At 36.2% G+C, this 17708-nt stretch overlaps 2 protein-coding genes across 2 annotated transcripts; both read right to left on the bottom strand.

The window, feature by feature from the left end:
- Nucleotides 1–4401: 4401 nt before the first annotated feature.
- On the bottom strand, nt 4402–5251 carry LOC133875258 (kunitz type trypsin inhibitor 104-like). Its single transcript, XM_062313322.1, has one exon. The coding sequence runs from the start codon at nt 5160–5162 to the stop codon at nt 4542–4544; it is 621 nt and encodes a 206-aa protein (XP_062169306.1). The 5' UTR covers nt 5163–5251; the 3' UTR covers nt 4402–4541.
- A 5576-nt stretch (nt 5252–10827) lies between these two features.
- On the bottom strand, nt 10828–11700 carry LOC133875863 (kunitz type trypsin inhibitor 104-like). Its single transcript, XM_062314117.1, has one exon. It carries the CDS (start codon nt 11627–11629, stop codon nt 11006–11008), a length of 624 nt encoding a protein of 207 aa, XP_062170101.1. The 5' UTR covers nt 11630–11700; the 3' UTR covers nt 10828–11005.
- Between the last annotated feature and the right edge of the window lie 6008 nt (nt 11701–17708).

Raw genomic sequence — 17708 nt, 5'->3', positions numbered from 1 at the left:
TATAAATACGTGATGTATTTTGCAGGGTACAATGAGTTATAGAATCCCAAGTGTTATGAAGCGGAATAAGGGCCAAGGATCGAGATCTAGCGACCCTACGCACATAGAGAGCGACCATACTCACACAGAGAGCGACCCTACGCATACAGAGGTAGGGTATAGACCAGTATTCGCAGATGATCACTCAGGATACCAGTACAACATCCAAGATAATACATTTGATCATCTACCTCATATGCAGCAGACGGTGAGCCAGTTAGAGGCGTGTTCCCCTGGTCACGTGGCGCGACTATTCGACTACAGCATGTCGGGTTCTCATGATACCGAGACACATCTTTCAGACTATAATGAGACACAAGCTTTGGAGGGCCTGCATGATGCACAGCCCGCGGAGGGCCTACATGATGCACAGTCTGAGGATGAGCTTGCTACAAAAGTGCTAGACGTGAATTAGATCCGGACGATAAGTAAGTACATATTTTTATAAATTTAAAGGATATATACGTATTTATTGTTTTGCATTTTATATTCATTTCGAAATAATTAACATCAATCTATTAATATTATAGGTACTAATCTGGATGGCAGCACTTGTTTTGAAGTTATGACCATTACGGACCCGCACAAGGCATGAGAGATCCTCGCGGGAAAAAGGGTCGTGATGGATTATAATCTAGGCTGGCAACCAGTGGGATTTAGCGCCAATAAATTTAGACGGCAAACCGGGAAGCTAATAAGGAGCGGAAACTATGTGCATTTACGGGACGATTGGGCACATGTACCGGCTCGTACAAAGGAGGATATATGGGAAGCCCTGATGGTAAGTGGACTTTTAAGTACCATCAAACTTCTTTTTTTTTTTTTTTTAATTTTTATTTATCAACTTCCAACTTGTGTAGGTGGACTTTTACATCCCACCAAGTTATGATTTACAAAAAGTAAAACGAGATACATTTCGGGATATGGGTGTAAAGCTCAAGAATTGGAGACACAACACAAAAGTTAAATTAGGCATTCAACGGGGCGATACTCCTGAGACGGTACGAGCAAGAGTAGGGGCAAGAAGACTCTCCAACTACCACCCCGAGGACGTGGATGCGTTGTTGAATAAATGGTGTGACGAAGAGTATCAGGTTAGTCATGAATTATATTACTATTTTGTGTAGTTTCATTAATTTCATTTAGTTGTGTTAGTGTTTACATAATAAGAATGTTAATTGTGTAGGAGTATGCTGACCATATGAAGCAATTACGAGCATTGCAAAATACTCCTCGTTGCACGGGGACCAAAAGCTATGCGAGGTTGTCACACGAAGAAGTATGTGCACCAATTTATTCCATACAAATAAATGTAAACATTTTATATATATAAACATGTGTTATAATGTTTTATTCTTTTGGCAGACTGTCAAGGATGGCACTCCTCCTATGCGAGCACAAGCGTACATAAAAACTCACACGAAGAAGGATAGAAGCTATCCAAATGATATAGTAAAAGAGAGATGTGTATGTTATTCATCTTTCATAAATTGTTTTACTTATATGTGTAATTATTTATTTACGATGCACATTAGTTTGACGCACCAACATTTAATACTACATGCAGGAAAGGATGGTGATGCTAATGCCATCCGACTCTGCCGATTCGTTAAGGGTAACACAAGGAACGATACGTTGGAGACATGACAATGTGTATGCCCAAACGCTTGGCAACAAGCCGGAGTACGCCGACAGAGTTAGGCAGGTTGGGCCAAATATTTGGCCTGTGCGAGGGTCCATACGCTCTTACCATACACCATCACAACCGCATTCACAAACTCAAGGGCATGCCGTCTTTTCGCAAGAAATGTTTGCTTCTGAGATGGAGAGAGCACTCGAGGTTGAGAAGGCACAACACGCTTCTGAGATGGAGAGAGCACTCGAGGCTGAGCGGGCAAGACAAGCTTCTGAGATCGAGAGAGTACTTGAGGGTGAGCGGGCACGACACAAGTTACAAATGGATGAGGTGTTGGCAGCACAATCTCAGATTATGTCCCGTTTTAGCCAAATGGAGTCATTGTGGCGCCAATCAGTATCCGTGCCTGGAGTCTCTCATGATAACATAGTGGCAGACAAAAATTCTGCACATCATATGAATGTGTCATCTGTTGATAGCAGATCAGGTAATAATTAATGGGTTTTTTTTTGGTGGTATGATTATGTCTGTTTAAATTCACACTTTGTTAAATGCTTAGGACTTTATATAATTTGATCATATTGTTTGCTAACATACTATATTTGTTTTATCATTCGCAGATCCTACGGAAAATGCTATGCAGTTACCTGATCATGAAAATCTTGCTGACGATTGATATTGGGTAACATTTAGGTTTATTTTAGTTGGCAAATATGTACTTGCCTTTTTTTGTTCCGGTTTTGTTATCAATCTATGACAAAGATTGATTATATATTTTGTTTATTGAAACCTTTGTTTTGATTGTTATGAATTTATGACATATTTTTATTGAAACTTTTGGAATGACTTTTTGGTATTAATTTAGGACAAAGATTGATAATATGATATATTTTGTTTGTTGTAAGTTTTAGTTTGAGTATTATGAATCTATGTCATATATATATGTTTAGTGAAACTTTTGGAATAATTTTTTTTTGTAGTTGTGATTGTTGAAAAAATTCAAATTGTTGCAATTGTGTTGATTATGGATTGATAGAATTGTTGTAAACCAATACAAAATTTCGGATTACAGGTTTTGGATTGCAAGATTTTTATGTTTTTTTTTTTAAAAAAAAATACCATAATTAGTGGCGTGTCAAACGGACACGCCACAAATTTGTGGCGTGTCAACCAATGACACGCCACAAAGTCAGAAATACTGACTGACTGATTTGTGGCCTTCTAAAAAGGCCACTAATCATATGTCACTAATGTTTAGTGGCCTTTCAGGCACCCTGAAAGGCCACTAAACATTGGTCAGAAATTACTTCAATTTTTGTAGTGTATTTTGTTGCCTAAGAACTTCTCCAACTGTAACTGTGCATACATCAGTTTATCTTCCAAGTCTGTGATTTTCTGAAGTAATGTGTCTCTTTCTGTTTTCATTGTGTTCAGCTTTATCATCTTCTTCTGATTGGACTCTCTCAGCTTCAGGATTTCCATGTACAAGATACAATATTCTTCTTTTAGTTTTTCGTCACCATGTTCAGAGTAGTGAAGATCATCCTGGTCTTCATGTGGAGCCACAGAGGCTAGACAATTCTTAGGAGATTCTTTTTCTTTCTCAGACTCATCGCTGAGAGTTACAATGTAGACCTTCTTCTTAGCCTGCTTAAGATTTGCATATTCAGTCTTCATGTGCCCAAAGCCAAAGCACTCACAACATCTCTGACCTCTAGGATCTTCTTCTGGATCGGCTTCACTGGGAGTTTCACTCAGTCCTTCAATGAACTTATCAGTCTTCATCAATTTATTGATCCTATTGGCGATCATGGCTAACTCATCCTCATTGTCTGAGTCTTCATCTGATGAGACTTTGCTTTTAGTTGCTTTGAAGGCCATCCCCTTTGCTTTCTTAACTGGGGGTAGGGAATACTCATAAGTTTGAAGAGATCACACCAGCTCTTCAATCTTCATAGAATCTAAGTCCTTACTTTCTTCAATGGAAGTCACTTTAATCTTGAAACGCTCTGACAAAGACCTTAGTATCTTTTTGATGAGTTTTGCAACAAAAGCCTTCTTCCCGAGACTCACTATCGAGTTTTTCAATTCATTGATCCTGGTGTAAAACTCACTGAATGTCTCATTCTCTAACATCTTAATTTCTTCAAATCTAGAAATCAACATCTGGAGCTTGGCAGATTTAACAAGTTTGGTGCCCTCATATGTTGTTTCTAAGATTTGTCATGATTCTTTAGCGGATTCATAATTGAAATTCTTTTGAATTCAGATGGGGAAAGTGCTTAACATAGAGCATGTAAGGCTTTCTCATTAGAAAGTCGTGCACTATTTTGAGCAACAGATAGTTTGGTAGTTGTAGCCTCTGGTTTAATCCAACCAGTTTCTACAATATGCCAAACATCAATTGATTTTAAAAATAAGCACATACGAGCTTTCCAATACCCATAATTCATGCCATCAAAGGCAGGAATGCAATGAAGAGATTGGGACATTATAAAAAAGAGAAGTCAAAAAGATCACACTCAAGAAATAAATCTTAAACAGAGTGTACCAAGCTCTGATACTAATTAAAAAATAAATATTTTACTTTTAAATAACAAGTGTGTGTTCATGTGCAACAAAATATCTTAAATGTGGAAAATAAAAGAGACAAGATATTTGTTGACGAAGTGGAAACTTTGTGAAGAGAAAAACCACTTCGGGGCAGCCAAACCCAGGATATCCACTATACAAAATACATGGCCTGATGAGGTTTATTTATTTAGTAGATCATATGTTGGAGCTAATTAATATTTAAGTGCTCCATTTATTTAATTACTAGTAAATAACAAATCAAAACGACACAGCCCTTTGTGTTTTGGTAAGTTTAAGCCTTCCTCTCAAACACAACCGGAAGCACACTCCCGTCCAAGGCCAACAACCGCTTCCCATTCTCGACCAAACCACCGGCAGTCCCGCAGTTGAACTTACAAATAGGACACACATCCGTAGGACACCATGAAATGTTGTAGATGTTATCTCCCTCTTCAGCTTTCACTATCCGGAAGTAATTGCCGACGGGTCGCTGGCTTTGGTCTTCTCCGGTGACAATTAATCTCCTTCCACTCTCAGCGTCTGTCTCGCCCAACTTCCATGCCGTTGACTGCACACAGATTGTGGCCGCCGAGAAAACAACCTTAAAGTCCCTGTTCTCCCTAATCACCGTCTCTCCCTCAAGGAAAGGCGTGAAGATGACAGGAAGGCCTTCCAAGCTCGAAACATTTTCCTGGCCGACGTAGAATGGGCACGACCCGTTTCGATCAATCAAGGTGAAACGACCGCCATTGTCGGTAATAGCAGGGTTGATGTAGTATTCTACACCGGCTTCAAGAGGAGCTCCGGCGCTGTCAACCACCGGAGATGGTAATTGGGCTACGATTGCTGATATGGCGCCGAGGACTAGCCAAACGTAGCTAAGGCTTCCAATCAATCTCATGAAGGACTTCATATTAACGGACTCGATCTTGCAAAACAAATATATTATATGCTTTTTTGTAATGAAGGAAAGGATTTGTGTAATTAATTAGTTTGTGAGTTCATGTTGTGGTGTATTTATAGGATTTGGTGGGGGCAACGTGGAAGAGTGGGTGAATAAAAGTCCATGCATCCTTATCTTATTATTACGCGTTACGTGTATGGATCGATCTTACGGCCGGCCGGGGGTGACTTCATGCATGTCGTGGTATTTATAGGATGAGATCATGATTCATGACACGTGGAACGTGGGGGTGAATAAAAGTCCATGCATCATATCTTATTATAACGAGTTACGTGTATTAATTAATTGTATTAATAGGGTAAAAGCCAAAGCGTGTACGGCCAACAGCACGTACGGTTGGATCTTAATTGGTAGCAAAATTGTGTTTTTTTTTTTTTTTTTTTTTTTTTTTTGAAATCAGTAGCAAAATTGTGTTGGTAGAATTGTACATTAATGATTAATGGGAGAAGTCAACAAAATATCAAAAGTCAAACTTTGCGTAAAACGTGCAGCTGGGCCACTTGTTTTGAAGTTTTGGATGCGTCCCAGGCTATCCATTCACACGTAAACACTTTTCTTTCTTTTTTTTCTTTTATTTTTTTTTATTAATTAAATAAGAAAAGAGTTATAGGAGAGGACTCTTCTCACTCCTGATCCGAAAAGAAGTTGACCGGAGAGAATGATCCTAAATTCAAAAATGACGGCCGGGAGTCGCCGACCACCCCAATTTTTTTTTTTTTTTTTAACAATTTTAGATTTCATATTTAGGTTTACTTTTCTCAATTATATTCAATTCCATTCACATTTTCAAACATCTTTTCCAATTTTGTTTCAAATTTTCTAAACCATCCAAACATAATTTCAAGAAACAAATTTCTTTAGTATTTGTAATTTTGAATGGACAGAAATTTCTTACAAACCGGTTTGTTGGAAATTTAATTCATACAAACCATAACTAAGATTAACATATGGCGTCCCTTAACATGTGATGAGAAGCACTATATGTTGTTTTAATAACATGTGTTTTTCACATGCTTTTTTAATAGTATACTAAAAAAAAAAAAATGTGATTCTTACATGCTTAAAGGACACATGTCATTCTTATATGTGAGTTGTAGAAAATTTTCTACAAACCGATTTGTATAAAAGAAATTTCTGTCAATTTTAAATATAATAAAGACTAGTAGATTATAATACAAAAAAAAAAATCGCATACCCAAACAAGCATTTAAGAAGAGAATGAATTTAAAGTAGAGTGAAAAAGAAAGGAAATGGATGAAAAAGAGATATTAAGGAAAAAAACACATAAGAGTAAGATTTCCACGTTACAATACACATTTTAGAAACTTAAGGAATACTAACCTCAGCTTTGTGTTACTGAGGCCACGTTACTAAGTTCCACTAATGTGAAATACGCATTTTCACGTTACTGACCTTAGGTTAGTATTCACAAATTTTTTTTTTTTGTAGTGTTCCCTTGTTAATTTATGATTGACCATTGTTATGAGGTGAATGGTGAAATCAATCCCCTATTATTTTTAAATATAAACAAAATCAAATCAAACATATTTTAAATTAAGTTATATTTAATCTCGAAAAGCTTGATAGCAACACCTACGTAGTCCTTGAGGTTTAACACCTTCAATATACCCCTATCTTATAAGGATTCGTACTATTGCAAGTGATAAATTTATTATTGATATTTTTGTACACAAAACGACCACATCAATAGATAACCAAAGGAAGCGTGATCCAGCTTCTTAATCGGTTCAACGTCCTCAAACACGATCCCAGTCCCAAACCCGTAACATTTTGATATCAAAGCCAAGTTCGACCATTTCTGACCAGAGGTTGGAACGGTTAGAGAAGGAGGTAGGATCTTTGGGTTCGAGTCAACTTGAGTTACGAAAAGGCCAAGAAAAAATGCTACAGCAAATGAAAGAAATGTTTGATACTATTAAGGCTCGGGTGCCTAATGCTGGAGGTAGCAAGGGTGGTTCAGCAGGGGGAGAAGGCGAAGGAGAATCCTCTCATCATGACAAAGGGAAGGGCCCATTCCGACACAAGTCTGGTCAGTCCACAACACCAAAATTGGCCAAACTGCACTTCCCTAAATTTAATGGGGATGACGACCCAATGAGTTGGATTTGTCAGGTGGAGCAGTTTTTCTGTTTTCAAAACATCCCTGAAGAGGAGCAAGTTCATTTGGCAGCGCATCATTTAGAGGGAGAAGCACAACTCTAGTATTAATTGTATCGAGAGGCCAATGACAACCTGATGTGGGATTCCTTGAAGGAAGGATTGCAAGTTTGTTATGGACCAACTCTTTACGATAATTTTTTTGGCAATCTTACCAAGTTGCAGCAGCAGACGTTGGTTAGGGACTATCAAGCACAATATGAAAGATTGTTGAGTAGGGCTGGAAAACTATCAGAAGCACAGCAAATTGGGGAATTTGTAAGCGAATTGAAGGAGAGCATTCGTACTAGCGTATAAGCATCCAGACCATTGTCGCTCACAGCAGCAGTGGGTCTTGCGAGGTTATTCGAGGCCCAACATACCTTTTAGCAACAGCCCTTCGCTGCCGATACTGGAAGAGCTTGGGATTTTCCGAGCTTTCCGCCAATTCCATCATTGTCCCTATCCAGAACTCGAAATCCTGTCATCAAACACTTGAACTCTGACGAGACTTTTCTGACTGTGATGAGAAGTTCGCTCCAGGGCACAAATGTAAGAGACTTTTCTGATTGACGGGTGCTATGAGGAGGAGGATGAGCCACCAGATGAAGAATACTTGGCTGCAATAGAGGAAGAAATTCCAGAAATTTCTCTCCATACAATGGGGGGAATGCTGAAACCTCACTTTGTCCTTGAGGACAAGGTCTCTTTTAAGGGGAATGGAGTGATACAGTCCCGCATTTGCAGGAGGAGCTAAGTGTTTATTATTTGATTAGTTAGCTTATCAGCAAATAAGAGGAATTGTTATCCTCGTGTAGGTAGAGTTGTTGCAGAAGTCTAGTCTATTCTATCTTATTGTTATTTGTTATTGTTATTTGAATTTGAATTTGAGAAGGTTAATCCTATCTTGTTTTAAGATGGGATGATCTTTATCTCTATGTAAGTGTAAGGCTATAAGGCCCAGCAAGTTTAATGAATAAAAGAAAAAGCAATTATTCAGCAAACTCACGTTTGTTTTAGGAGGCCTAAGGAACCTCGAATAGTCTCTAGAAAATTATTACCATAGGTAACCAAAGGAAGCATGATCCAGCTTCTTTATCGGTTCAACGTCCTCAAACACGATCCCAATCCCAGACCCGTAACAACGTCCCTCCCAGATTCTACCCAAATCCTACTTCTTCGTAAATTCAATTACAAACAGTTGATCTCCTACTTCGTGAAAACTCATTGAATCTGTCAAACCCCAAATTGAAGCCATCGTCCTTTTGAAAGCCTCATTATTAATTAGTTTTTCTACGCACAACCCTCCCACAAGACACAGAGAGAGCCCTTTTTCGCTATTGTCTCTATCGTCTTCACATAGAGCGAAACCCCTTGATGTTCCTCCGTTGTGAGAGAAAGGTTCCCACACAACCTAGCCATCTCTTCTGCCATTAAGAAACTTCCTTACAGAACCCACTACGCAGCCGTTCAAAAACTCCAACCTTCGCCCAAGAACAAAGAAGAGACAAATTTATTTATTTTTAATATTATCATTTTAATATTAGGCTTTATCATTGGGTGTTATTTTATCTTATTGTTAGTCTATTTAAAGACAGGCCAAAATGCTAATTAATAAAATCATCACGGAAAATTATGTTTAACAACTTATGTTGTTGAAGAGGCATAGATTCTCTCTAAGAATGTACGTATCCAAAATAATTATGTTACGCGCTTGAAAATCAACCATGTAACAAAATGGTATCAAAGCTGGTTATATCAAGCTCACATTTAGATCGTTGGAGCAATAAATGAACTATATCAACGCTACCATGGAGCAAATGAATAAAAAAATGGAATCTAATGTTCTTAGCAACCACCACCTGTGCCACTGACCAATTAAGCTTCACAGACTTTGTTTTATCTCGCACCTCGTTTGGACAATTCTTGAAGGTTGTCCTAGTAGGATATCTCTCTAGAGGTTTTTGGTTTAGATTTAATATAAGAGAAGGGAGATGTTACACATTCATTTCTTGCACATCTTTTACCATAATGTCATTCAACATTTATCTAACAATGATAACGTGGCACTCCCAAACTACCATTAATTTTTATTTATTTTTTAATATTTAATAAAGATTAATTGAGAGTGTCGCGTCAACATTATTGAATAGAATTATATTATTTAGCATTACTCTTAATATAATCATAGCCCCCTAGAAATGAGTGGCCTATTAACATTGTCAAAAAATTCTACCAGAGGTTTATGACATTCTGCACATTTTAGCCTTTGTTTTGGTCAAATAAAATTTGGTGATAAAAGGACATCTTGGCTGCCAATTTGATCTTGACCTGAGTCTCTCCTTTCCTTCACATGATTCAACAGCTTTGAGCCGTCGGGATTTTAATTAATGGTAGATTACCAACAGGGTGTATATTTTCAACGGAACAATACACATACCCCTCAAATTATTATGCAATTTGCAATGACTCTTCAAACTATTAAAAATAATTGTAATGTACTTTCTCTAGACCTGAAATTGCAATGTACCCCTTCTGTACCAAAAATGACAAAAATACCCTTTTAAATAATTTAGAAAAAAAAAAAAAAAATGGTGAGTTGGTAACCCATAGATATTGCCACGGTCACAGACCCACCCACGACAACGTGATTTTTTTTTTTTTTTTTTTTTTGGTGAATTTATAAGGATATTTTTGTCTTTTTAATGAGTTTTAGGAGTATTTTGTCTTTTTATGATAAAAAAAAAAAAAGGGGGGTACATTGCAATTTTATAGTAGTTCGAAGAAATATTAATTGTTTAAATTGAAAGTTTTGTACATTTATAAATTACTCGGTAGTTTGCTTTTTCCAAATTTCAAACGGTAGGCATGAAAAGTTGAAGGTTAATTTGTTGTGTTAGACTTAAAATTTCGAAATATGAAATTGTTCGAAATCTTTCATCATAATATATATGTAGATACATTAATAGTTTGCAACAGCCAAGTTTGAAAGAAATTAATTCCCTCTCCGAGTAAATAACAAGGTGTCAGGAAAATTGACTTGACTTGGGACTGATCGACAAGATGAAAAATAAAAAAAATTAAAATAAAAAAAAAACTAATTAATCACAATTATCTCACATTGATTAATAAAGTAAACTCCAATCATACATTATATCTAATATTTCTAATCCCTAAATCACCTAAGTTAATTATAGTAAGTAAGGATGCTGCGTTTGATGACAGGAAAGAGTTTGTTGTTTCTAAAAAAAAATTACAAATGTGCATGGTTCCAATTTTGATGATAATGATCCACGAGAAGAACAAAATCAGTACAATATATATCACAAAGATATGGCTATGTACGTAGATTAATTAGTAGCACAAGTATTTACTTGGGCAGAAAATATTAAAGTTTAGAAGCCTAGCTTCCACTTATTCATGAAGCCGTGACAACAACTCATGAGAGAGGGAGATCTAAAACAGAACAATTTATTTTTTTGATCACATACAATGATACAAAATACATGGCCTGATGAGGTTTATTTATTTAGTAGATCATATATTGGAGCTAATTAATATGTAAGTGCTCCATTTATTTAATTACTAGTAAATAACAAATCAAAACAACACAGCCCTTTTGTGTTTTGATAAGTTTAAGCCTTCCTCTCAAACACAACCGGAAGCACACTCCCGTCCAAGGCCAACAACCTCTTCCCATTCTCGACCAAACCACCGGCAGTCCCGCAGATGAACCTACAAGTGGGACACACATCCGTAGGACACCATGAAATGTTGTAGATGTTATCTCCCTCTTCAGCTTTCACTATCCGGAAGTAATTGCTGGTGGGTCGTTGCTGGTTTTGGCTTTCTCCGGTGACAATTAATCTCCTTCCACTCTCAGCGTCTGTCTCGCCCAACTTCCATGCCGTTGACTGCACACAGATTGTGAACGCCGAGAAAACAACCTTAAAGTCCCTGTTCTCCCTAATCACCGTCTCTCCCTCAAGGAAAGGCGTGAAGATGACAGGAAAGCCTTCCAAGCCGGAAACATTTTCCTGGCCGACGTAGAATGGGCACGACCCGTTTCGATCAATCAAGGTGAAACGACCACCATTGTCGGTAATAGCAGGGTTGATGTAGTATTCTACACCGGCTTCAAGAGGAGCTCCGGCGCTGTCAACCACCGGAGATGGTAATTGGGCTACGACTGCTGATATGGCGCTGAGGACTAGCCAAACGTAGCTAAGGCTTCCAATCAATCTCATGAAGGACTTCATGTTAACGGACTCGATCTTGCAAAACAAATATATTATATGCTTTTTTGTGATGAAGGAAAGGATTTGTGTAATTAATTAGTTTGTGAGTTCATGTCGTGGTATTTATAGGATTTGGTGCGGGCAACGTGGAAGATTGGGTGAATAAAAGTCCATGCATCCTTATCTTACTATTAAGAGTTACGTGTACGTATTTGAAGAAAATGTCAAAGTCAAACTTTTTGTGTAAAACGTTCAGGCGGTCTATTCACACATGCATGGAGCATAGGCTTGAAATATGTATTGGCCGGAGTAGCTCATGACCTTCACACAAGAAATTTGAATGATGGAGCATATTGGATTTCTCAAAATAAACGTAATATCAGGAATTTTAACTGGGGAACTGAAAAAAAAATACAAAATTGGAAAGAAAGAAAATTAATTTTTAAAAGTTTGCGTCATAAAAAAGAAATATTTAAATTTTATAATAATTTTTAAGGTTAAATTCCTAATTGGTACCCGTCGTAAAGATTAAAATCAAAGAGTCGCCTCAGTTTCAAAAAGTTTTACAGGTGGTACATGTCGTTAATGCATGCAAAAACCCACTTGGTGCTTCCGTCCATGTTTTGTCTATTTTTTTATTTTTTATTTTTAACGGCCATCCATGTCATCACCCTTAAAATGTTAATACTTGTACCGAAAATCAGATACGGAATCCAACTTAGATTATCATCCTACGTGAAATTAAATGTTTAAGATGAGTATGATTATTTTTTTTTTTGGTTAAACGATCCTGCTAATATATATATATTAGCGTCGTTTACCCGAATATAAATGGCGTCCATCTGCATGCCTAGGCCCTACATTAATCTCACACAAGCACAGCGTTGTATACTCTAATTAATTAAGCTAGGCACGTCTTCCCAAATTCTGATGATATAATTATAGGTCTCTTTCGTTTTATGTAGCACGCGTGTTTCATATCAGATTATTCAATACATTTTTGTCACTTTCGCTTCTTTAATGCTCTAGCTGTTTTAATATGTAAAGAGAGGTGGGGGGGTTGGGTTCACTGCTCACCAAAACCTCTTTTTTTTTTTCTTTTTTTCTTTTTTCTTTTTTCTTTTTAAAAAAATAAAATTAAGAATCTTTACCTTCACATTATTTAATATTAATACAATATTCTATTTTCAAAAGAAACCCAAAGCGTGTGCGAGCTAGCTTCCATTAGAAAATACGTATAATAAGAGATCGAGGATTGTGTTGTCCTCTAATTCGATCTCTATCATTTAATTGGAAGATAAGAAATAGACCTACTTTCTTTCTTTCTTTCTTTCTTTTTTTTGTTTCTCTAACTATTGCATGGGCATAGCCCCTGCTGGCCTATAAGTGGCTCCGCCACTGCCTTTATCATTAGTTAGAGATGGAGATTCATATTCATAATCTACATGTGTAAGAGCACTAGCAGCAGATTCCCTATAATGGTTCCTTTCCCTATATTTAAGAAAAATTTGATAAAAAACACCAAAAATTGACCCACAACAGCTACCCTAAATTTACACATTTTGGTTGGGTAGCTACAGTGCTACCCAATGTATTGGGTAGCACTGTAGCTTCTCAATACCTTATTTTAATAAAAAAAATTCTATCTCTCTCTCTCCTCTCTCCTCTCTGGCTCTCTCCTTCACGCGTCCCTCACTTCACCCGTCCTCCTTCCTTTCCCAACAAGAACGCCATGGCTGAACCAGCCGAACCAGCCCCACTTCTAGCCCTCTATCAACAACCTCCACGGGCAACTGATTTTGTTGGGGCAACCGCTCGCCAACCTTTTTCTCTTCTAGTGACGGCCTGACCCGCTGGGCCTCCTCGCCAGAGAGGGGTCTTAGAGGTACCCGTACCACAATCGGCGCCGGTCTTCAATTGTGGCTTTCTTCGGATGAAACCCCATTTGGGTTCTTGGTATTCACGTCCTCGGACTCCAATCCCTGTAGCAGAACACGAAATCAACCGGATCAGCTGGTTTTTGTGGCTTTCTTCGGATGAAACCCCAATTGTGAGGACTGGGCTGGTTTTTGTTTTGCTTCTGCTCTGTTTGTGGGTTTTGGGAATTTGTTGGCATTCTTCTGCAAGTGGAACCAGATTTGTTGGTTTTCATTTGGTTTTCATCCAGGATTAGCCGGAGAAGACGAGAACAAGAGAGTCTAGAGAGAGAAGACGAGTGGGAGAAGAAAAGAAATTGATAAAAAAATAAAAGTAGGAAAGAGAAAAAATAATAAAATAAGAGTAAAAAAATAATATTTAATTGGTATAGGGAAAATTAAGGGAATCTATTGTGGGGTGTTTTTTTTTAGGGAAACAAAAAGTGGTTTTGTTCCCTAAATATAAGGAAAATGGTTGGAAAGCTGCTGCTAGTGCTCTAAGTAATACTGGTCTCTAGGACATTTCAATGTGTTAAGATATCTAGAGTTTTAACTAGAGACAATATATATTATAAGTTGTAACCTAGCTTATTCTTTTTTTTGATATAGTGGAATTAGTTATTCGTTTACGAGGAAGTAGGCACACTGCTGAATCACGTAAATTCTTTGGATTCTATTTTCTCTCATTTCTCTCTTTACTTTTTACTATATCGCACAATCTTGACAATCCTAACAATATCCAAATGTTGTACCCGAATACTAGTTAAGACTAGGAAATGTTTGGAGGGGTACTACTGTTTTTATTACAAAGTTATTTATACACTGAGATAGCGCATAGTTCATAATTGATGAAATGATTAAGAGTATATATATGGTTAACAACTCAACCGCTAATTAATTAAGTTGAGAAGCCAGATTTTATGCTTGATTATTTCTTCAATCATGAACTATCAGTACGCGACTTTATAAAAAAAACTATAGTACTCTTATAAGTGATTATTATGCTGCATGTGGTCGATAATTTCTTTTATTTTTTCTTTCTTCCTTATTTCTTCTTTTTTTTTTAAAAAAAAAAAAAAAAAAAAAAAAAGTTCAAGTAATTGTTTTTTAATAATTTCTTTGTCCTACGTGGCAATATGTAAAAACATGGGTATCACTTGTGAATTGTGATACACCGCCACGTAGGATGATAATCTGAGTTGACTTCAATATGTGGTAATCGGGACAAGTATCAACATTTTAAGCGTGGTGATGTGTATAATCATAAAAATAAAAAAATAAAAAAAAAATTCAAAAAAATAAAAAAAATAAAAAAAGACGGAACCTAGACGAAAGTACTAAGTATTAAGTTTTTTTCATTAATGACAGGTACTACATATGATACTTTTTGAAATCGAAGTAGCATTTTAATTTCAGCCCTAACCACAAGTACCTGTGAGGTATTTAACCCTAATTTTTAAATTATGAGTAGTTCCACCACTGCACGTACGCTAATAAAAATCAAATATTTTCCCGTCCTAATAGGGTTAGAAATGTAATTCTTACAATAATTTGGGTGCCTGCATCAAAGTTAGTTGAAATTGAATTGAAAAAAAAGGGGGGGGGGGGGGGGGGGGGGGGGGCGGCGCTTTAATTGAATGAAGCCTTCTTTTGAATGCCATAAAGATGATGAGAAAACATTTAAGAAAAAACTTGGAAATCTGTTCATTCGTAATTTTCTACAGCAAGAAAATGAGGAATAACTTAGATCGGATGAAATGAAATGAAAAAAAAAGATAAATTTAAAAATAATGTGCCTTTATGTATTTGTGGTGTTCAACTAAAACTAAAAACTTTATAAAAGCTATAAACTATATCTATAATAAGTATCTAATTATTGGCTATAATTTATACTTATAGCTTAATTTGTAATTATATATATATGAATCGTATCATATCATATTACTTACACTACAAAAAATTCAAGATTTCTGGACAGTTTCAAACCATCCAGAAATGACAAAAAACCGTCTAGAAAAATAGGTCGCAAATTCGGATTCTGGACGGTTTGGGCCAAACCATCCAGAATTAATAATTTCTTTCTCGATTTATTTCTTTCCAAAATTAAAACTGCAGTTTTAATTCTAAAACGATAATTTCTTTTGGGTTTAGGGTCTCGACTAATTTCTTATATATATATATATATATATATATATATATATATATATATATATATATATATATATATATATATATAATTACAAAATGATAAGGGTATTTTCATCCCCCACGAGATTGCTTCCTCATCCTTACCACCGCCGACAGACGCCATATTCGTTAGACAAGTCAAGGAGTTCGTCCACAAAAAAATCGTCAACGCGGCTTCCACACATTCCATTTCCGTTTCAACATGAAAAACACGCACACACAAAACCCAAATGTTTAATTCAAAAATACACAACACATTCTTTGTCAAAACCCCAAAATTTCTTCCACTTTCATAGCCCAAAACCCAAATGAAAAATCAATTCTATGATATTCATAAACATCATAGAAACACAAACATGCCTTACTGACAAGTCTTGGCCCATTGCCTGCTCGATTACTAAATTTCATCCTGATAAGAAATAACAAGTCCAGTAAATTACATTAGCTAAAATCTTCAAATGAATAAAACAAAAATGGTAAAAGAAGCTGAATCAAGAACTTGTCGAATTCCAGAACAGGGGAGAGAAAACAAAGGAGATAGATTAGAGTGGATTACCCCATTTCAAAGATAGGAGAAGGTCCAATGTAAGAACAAGCACCATTGCCACTCGAAGACAAAGGTAAAGAAATCATGGAAGCTTTAGTAGCAGAGCTGGAATCACAGAGAAGTGGATGGAGCATCCCTGATCCTCATTTCTTTGATGAAACTAGTGTGTTCTTGAAGCTCAATGTTGACTTGAACCACTTTCCCGTCCAGATCCCGTCTTCAGTCACCGGCTAGAGAGAGAAGAAGAAGAATGAGAGAGATAGCTTCTTTTTTTTTTCTGAAGGGAATGAGAGGGATAGCTAGAGAGAGAGAGAGGGTCGATGGTTTTAAACTTACAGAGATGGAAAAAAAAAATTGGACGGTTGTAATTTTGGCTGGGAAAAAAATTGGATGAATGTGTTGAAATCTGGGGGCATCACGTAGATTGATGACATGTGTGGGAAAAAAAAAAATCCAGAGGGTTTCTTTTGAAACCGTCTGGAACTGAAATTTTATGGACAGTTTGGTAAAAACCGTCCATAATAAATTTTTTATAGACGGTTTTAGAAAAACCGTCTACAAATTTTGTTTTCTGGATCTGGACGGTTTTAGAAACCGTCTAGAAAAAAACCATCCATAAATGCCTTTTTTTTTTTCTTTTTTTCTTTTTTTTTTTTTTTTTTTTTTTATATAGTGTTAAGCAAATATTTATGACAAGTATAATCATTTTGAGTCATAATTATCCTAACTCTTAAAAATCTAATGATAATACTTAGACCATGTGATCATATGATCTTGTATTTTGGATCGCGTGATCTAACGATTTCTAAGTATTTAATGATAATACTTATATCACATGATCATATTCATATGATGTAATGATTATATGAACATATGCCACAATTTAATCTTATTATACGATTATATGGTCCTATTATATTATATGAATAATATGATTAAGTATTTGAATTGTCATTAGATCATATGATTAAGTATTAATATTATTCGCTTTTACTATTCAATATACATATAACCAATTAGTTATTACTTCTTAGTATATATTAATCATTGTTATTTGTTACTTAATTCATGTTTATATATATATATAAATATTGACTACTGTTATTTGTTACTTAATAAATAATGGGGTTAAGATTTTGATTTCTTGAGAAAACCCTAGCCGCCGAGCTTTCTCTTTAGTTCTTGGCAAGCCCCCTCCGCCCTTTTTTGGTTTTTGTCTTTGTTTTTGTTTTATGCTTTTCTATCGTTGTTGTTTCGGCCCAGCACTGAGCCGTGGGCTACTGGCTTTCTTCTCTCTCAGTGTGAAACCAAGAGGTGAAGATATTTTTCTATAATCCTTCTGAGGATTTGGAGTTTGAGGGTTTCAATCTACTGGTGGATTGATCTAGGTAAGGTGCCAAGCTCGGTTTTCAAGCCATTTTTGGAAGCTAAATCTATGATTCCCTGTCAA

The sequence above is a fragment of the Alnus glutinosa genome, chromosome 8 (genome assembly GCF_958979055.1).
Source record: "Alnus glutinosa chromosome 8, dhAlnGlut1.1, whole genome shotgun sequence".
NCBI classification, from domain to species: Eukaryota; Viridiplantae; Streptophyta; class Magnoliopsida; order Fagales; family Betulaceae; genus Alnus; species Alnus glutinosa.
The sequence above is the reverse complement of the archived record's forward strand: the minus strand, read 5'-3'. Positions and strand labels throughout refer to the sequence as shown.

What these genes read in the sequence shown, in the direction of transcription:
- LOC133875258 (XM_062313322.1), bottom strand. Translation starts at nt 5,162, where the DNA reads ATGAAGTCCTTCATGAGATTGATTGGAAGCCTTAGCTACGTTTGGCTA.
- LOC133875863 (XM_062314117.1), bottom strand. Translation starts at nt 11,629, where the DNA reads ATGAAGTCCTTCATGAGATTGATTGGAAGCCTTAGCTACGTTTGGCTA.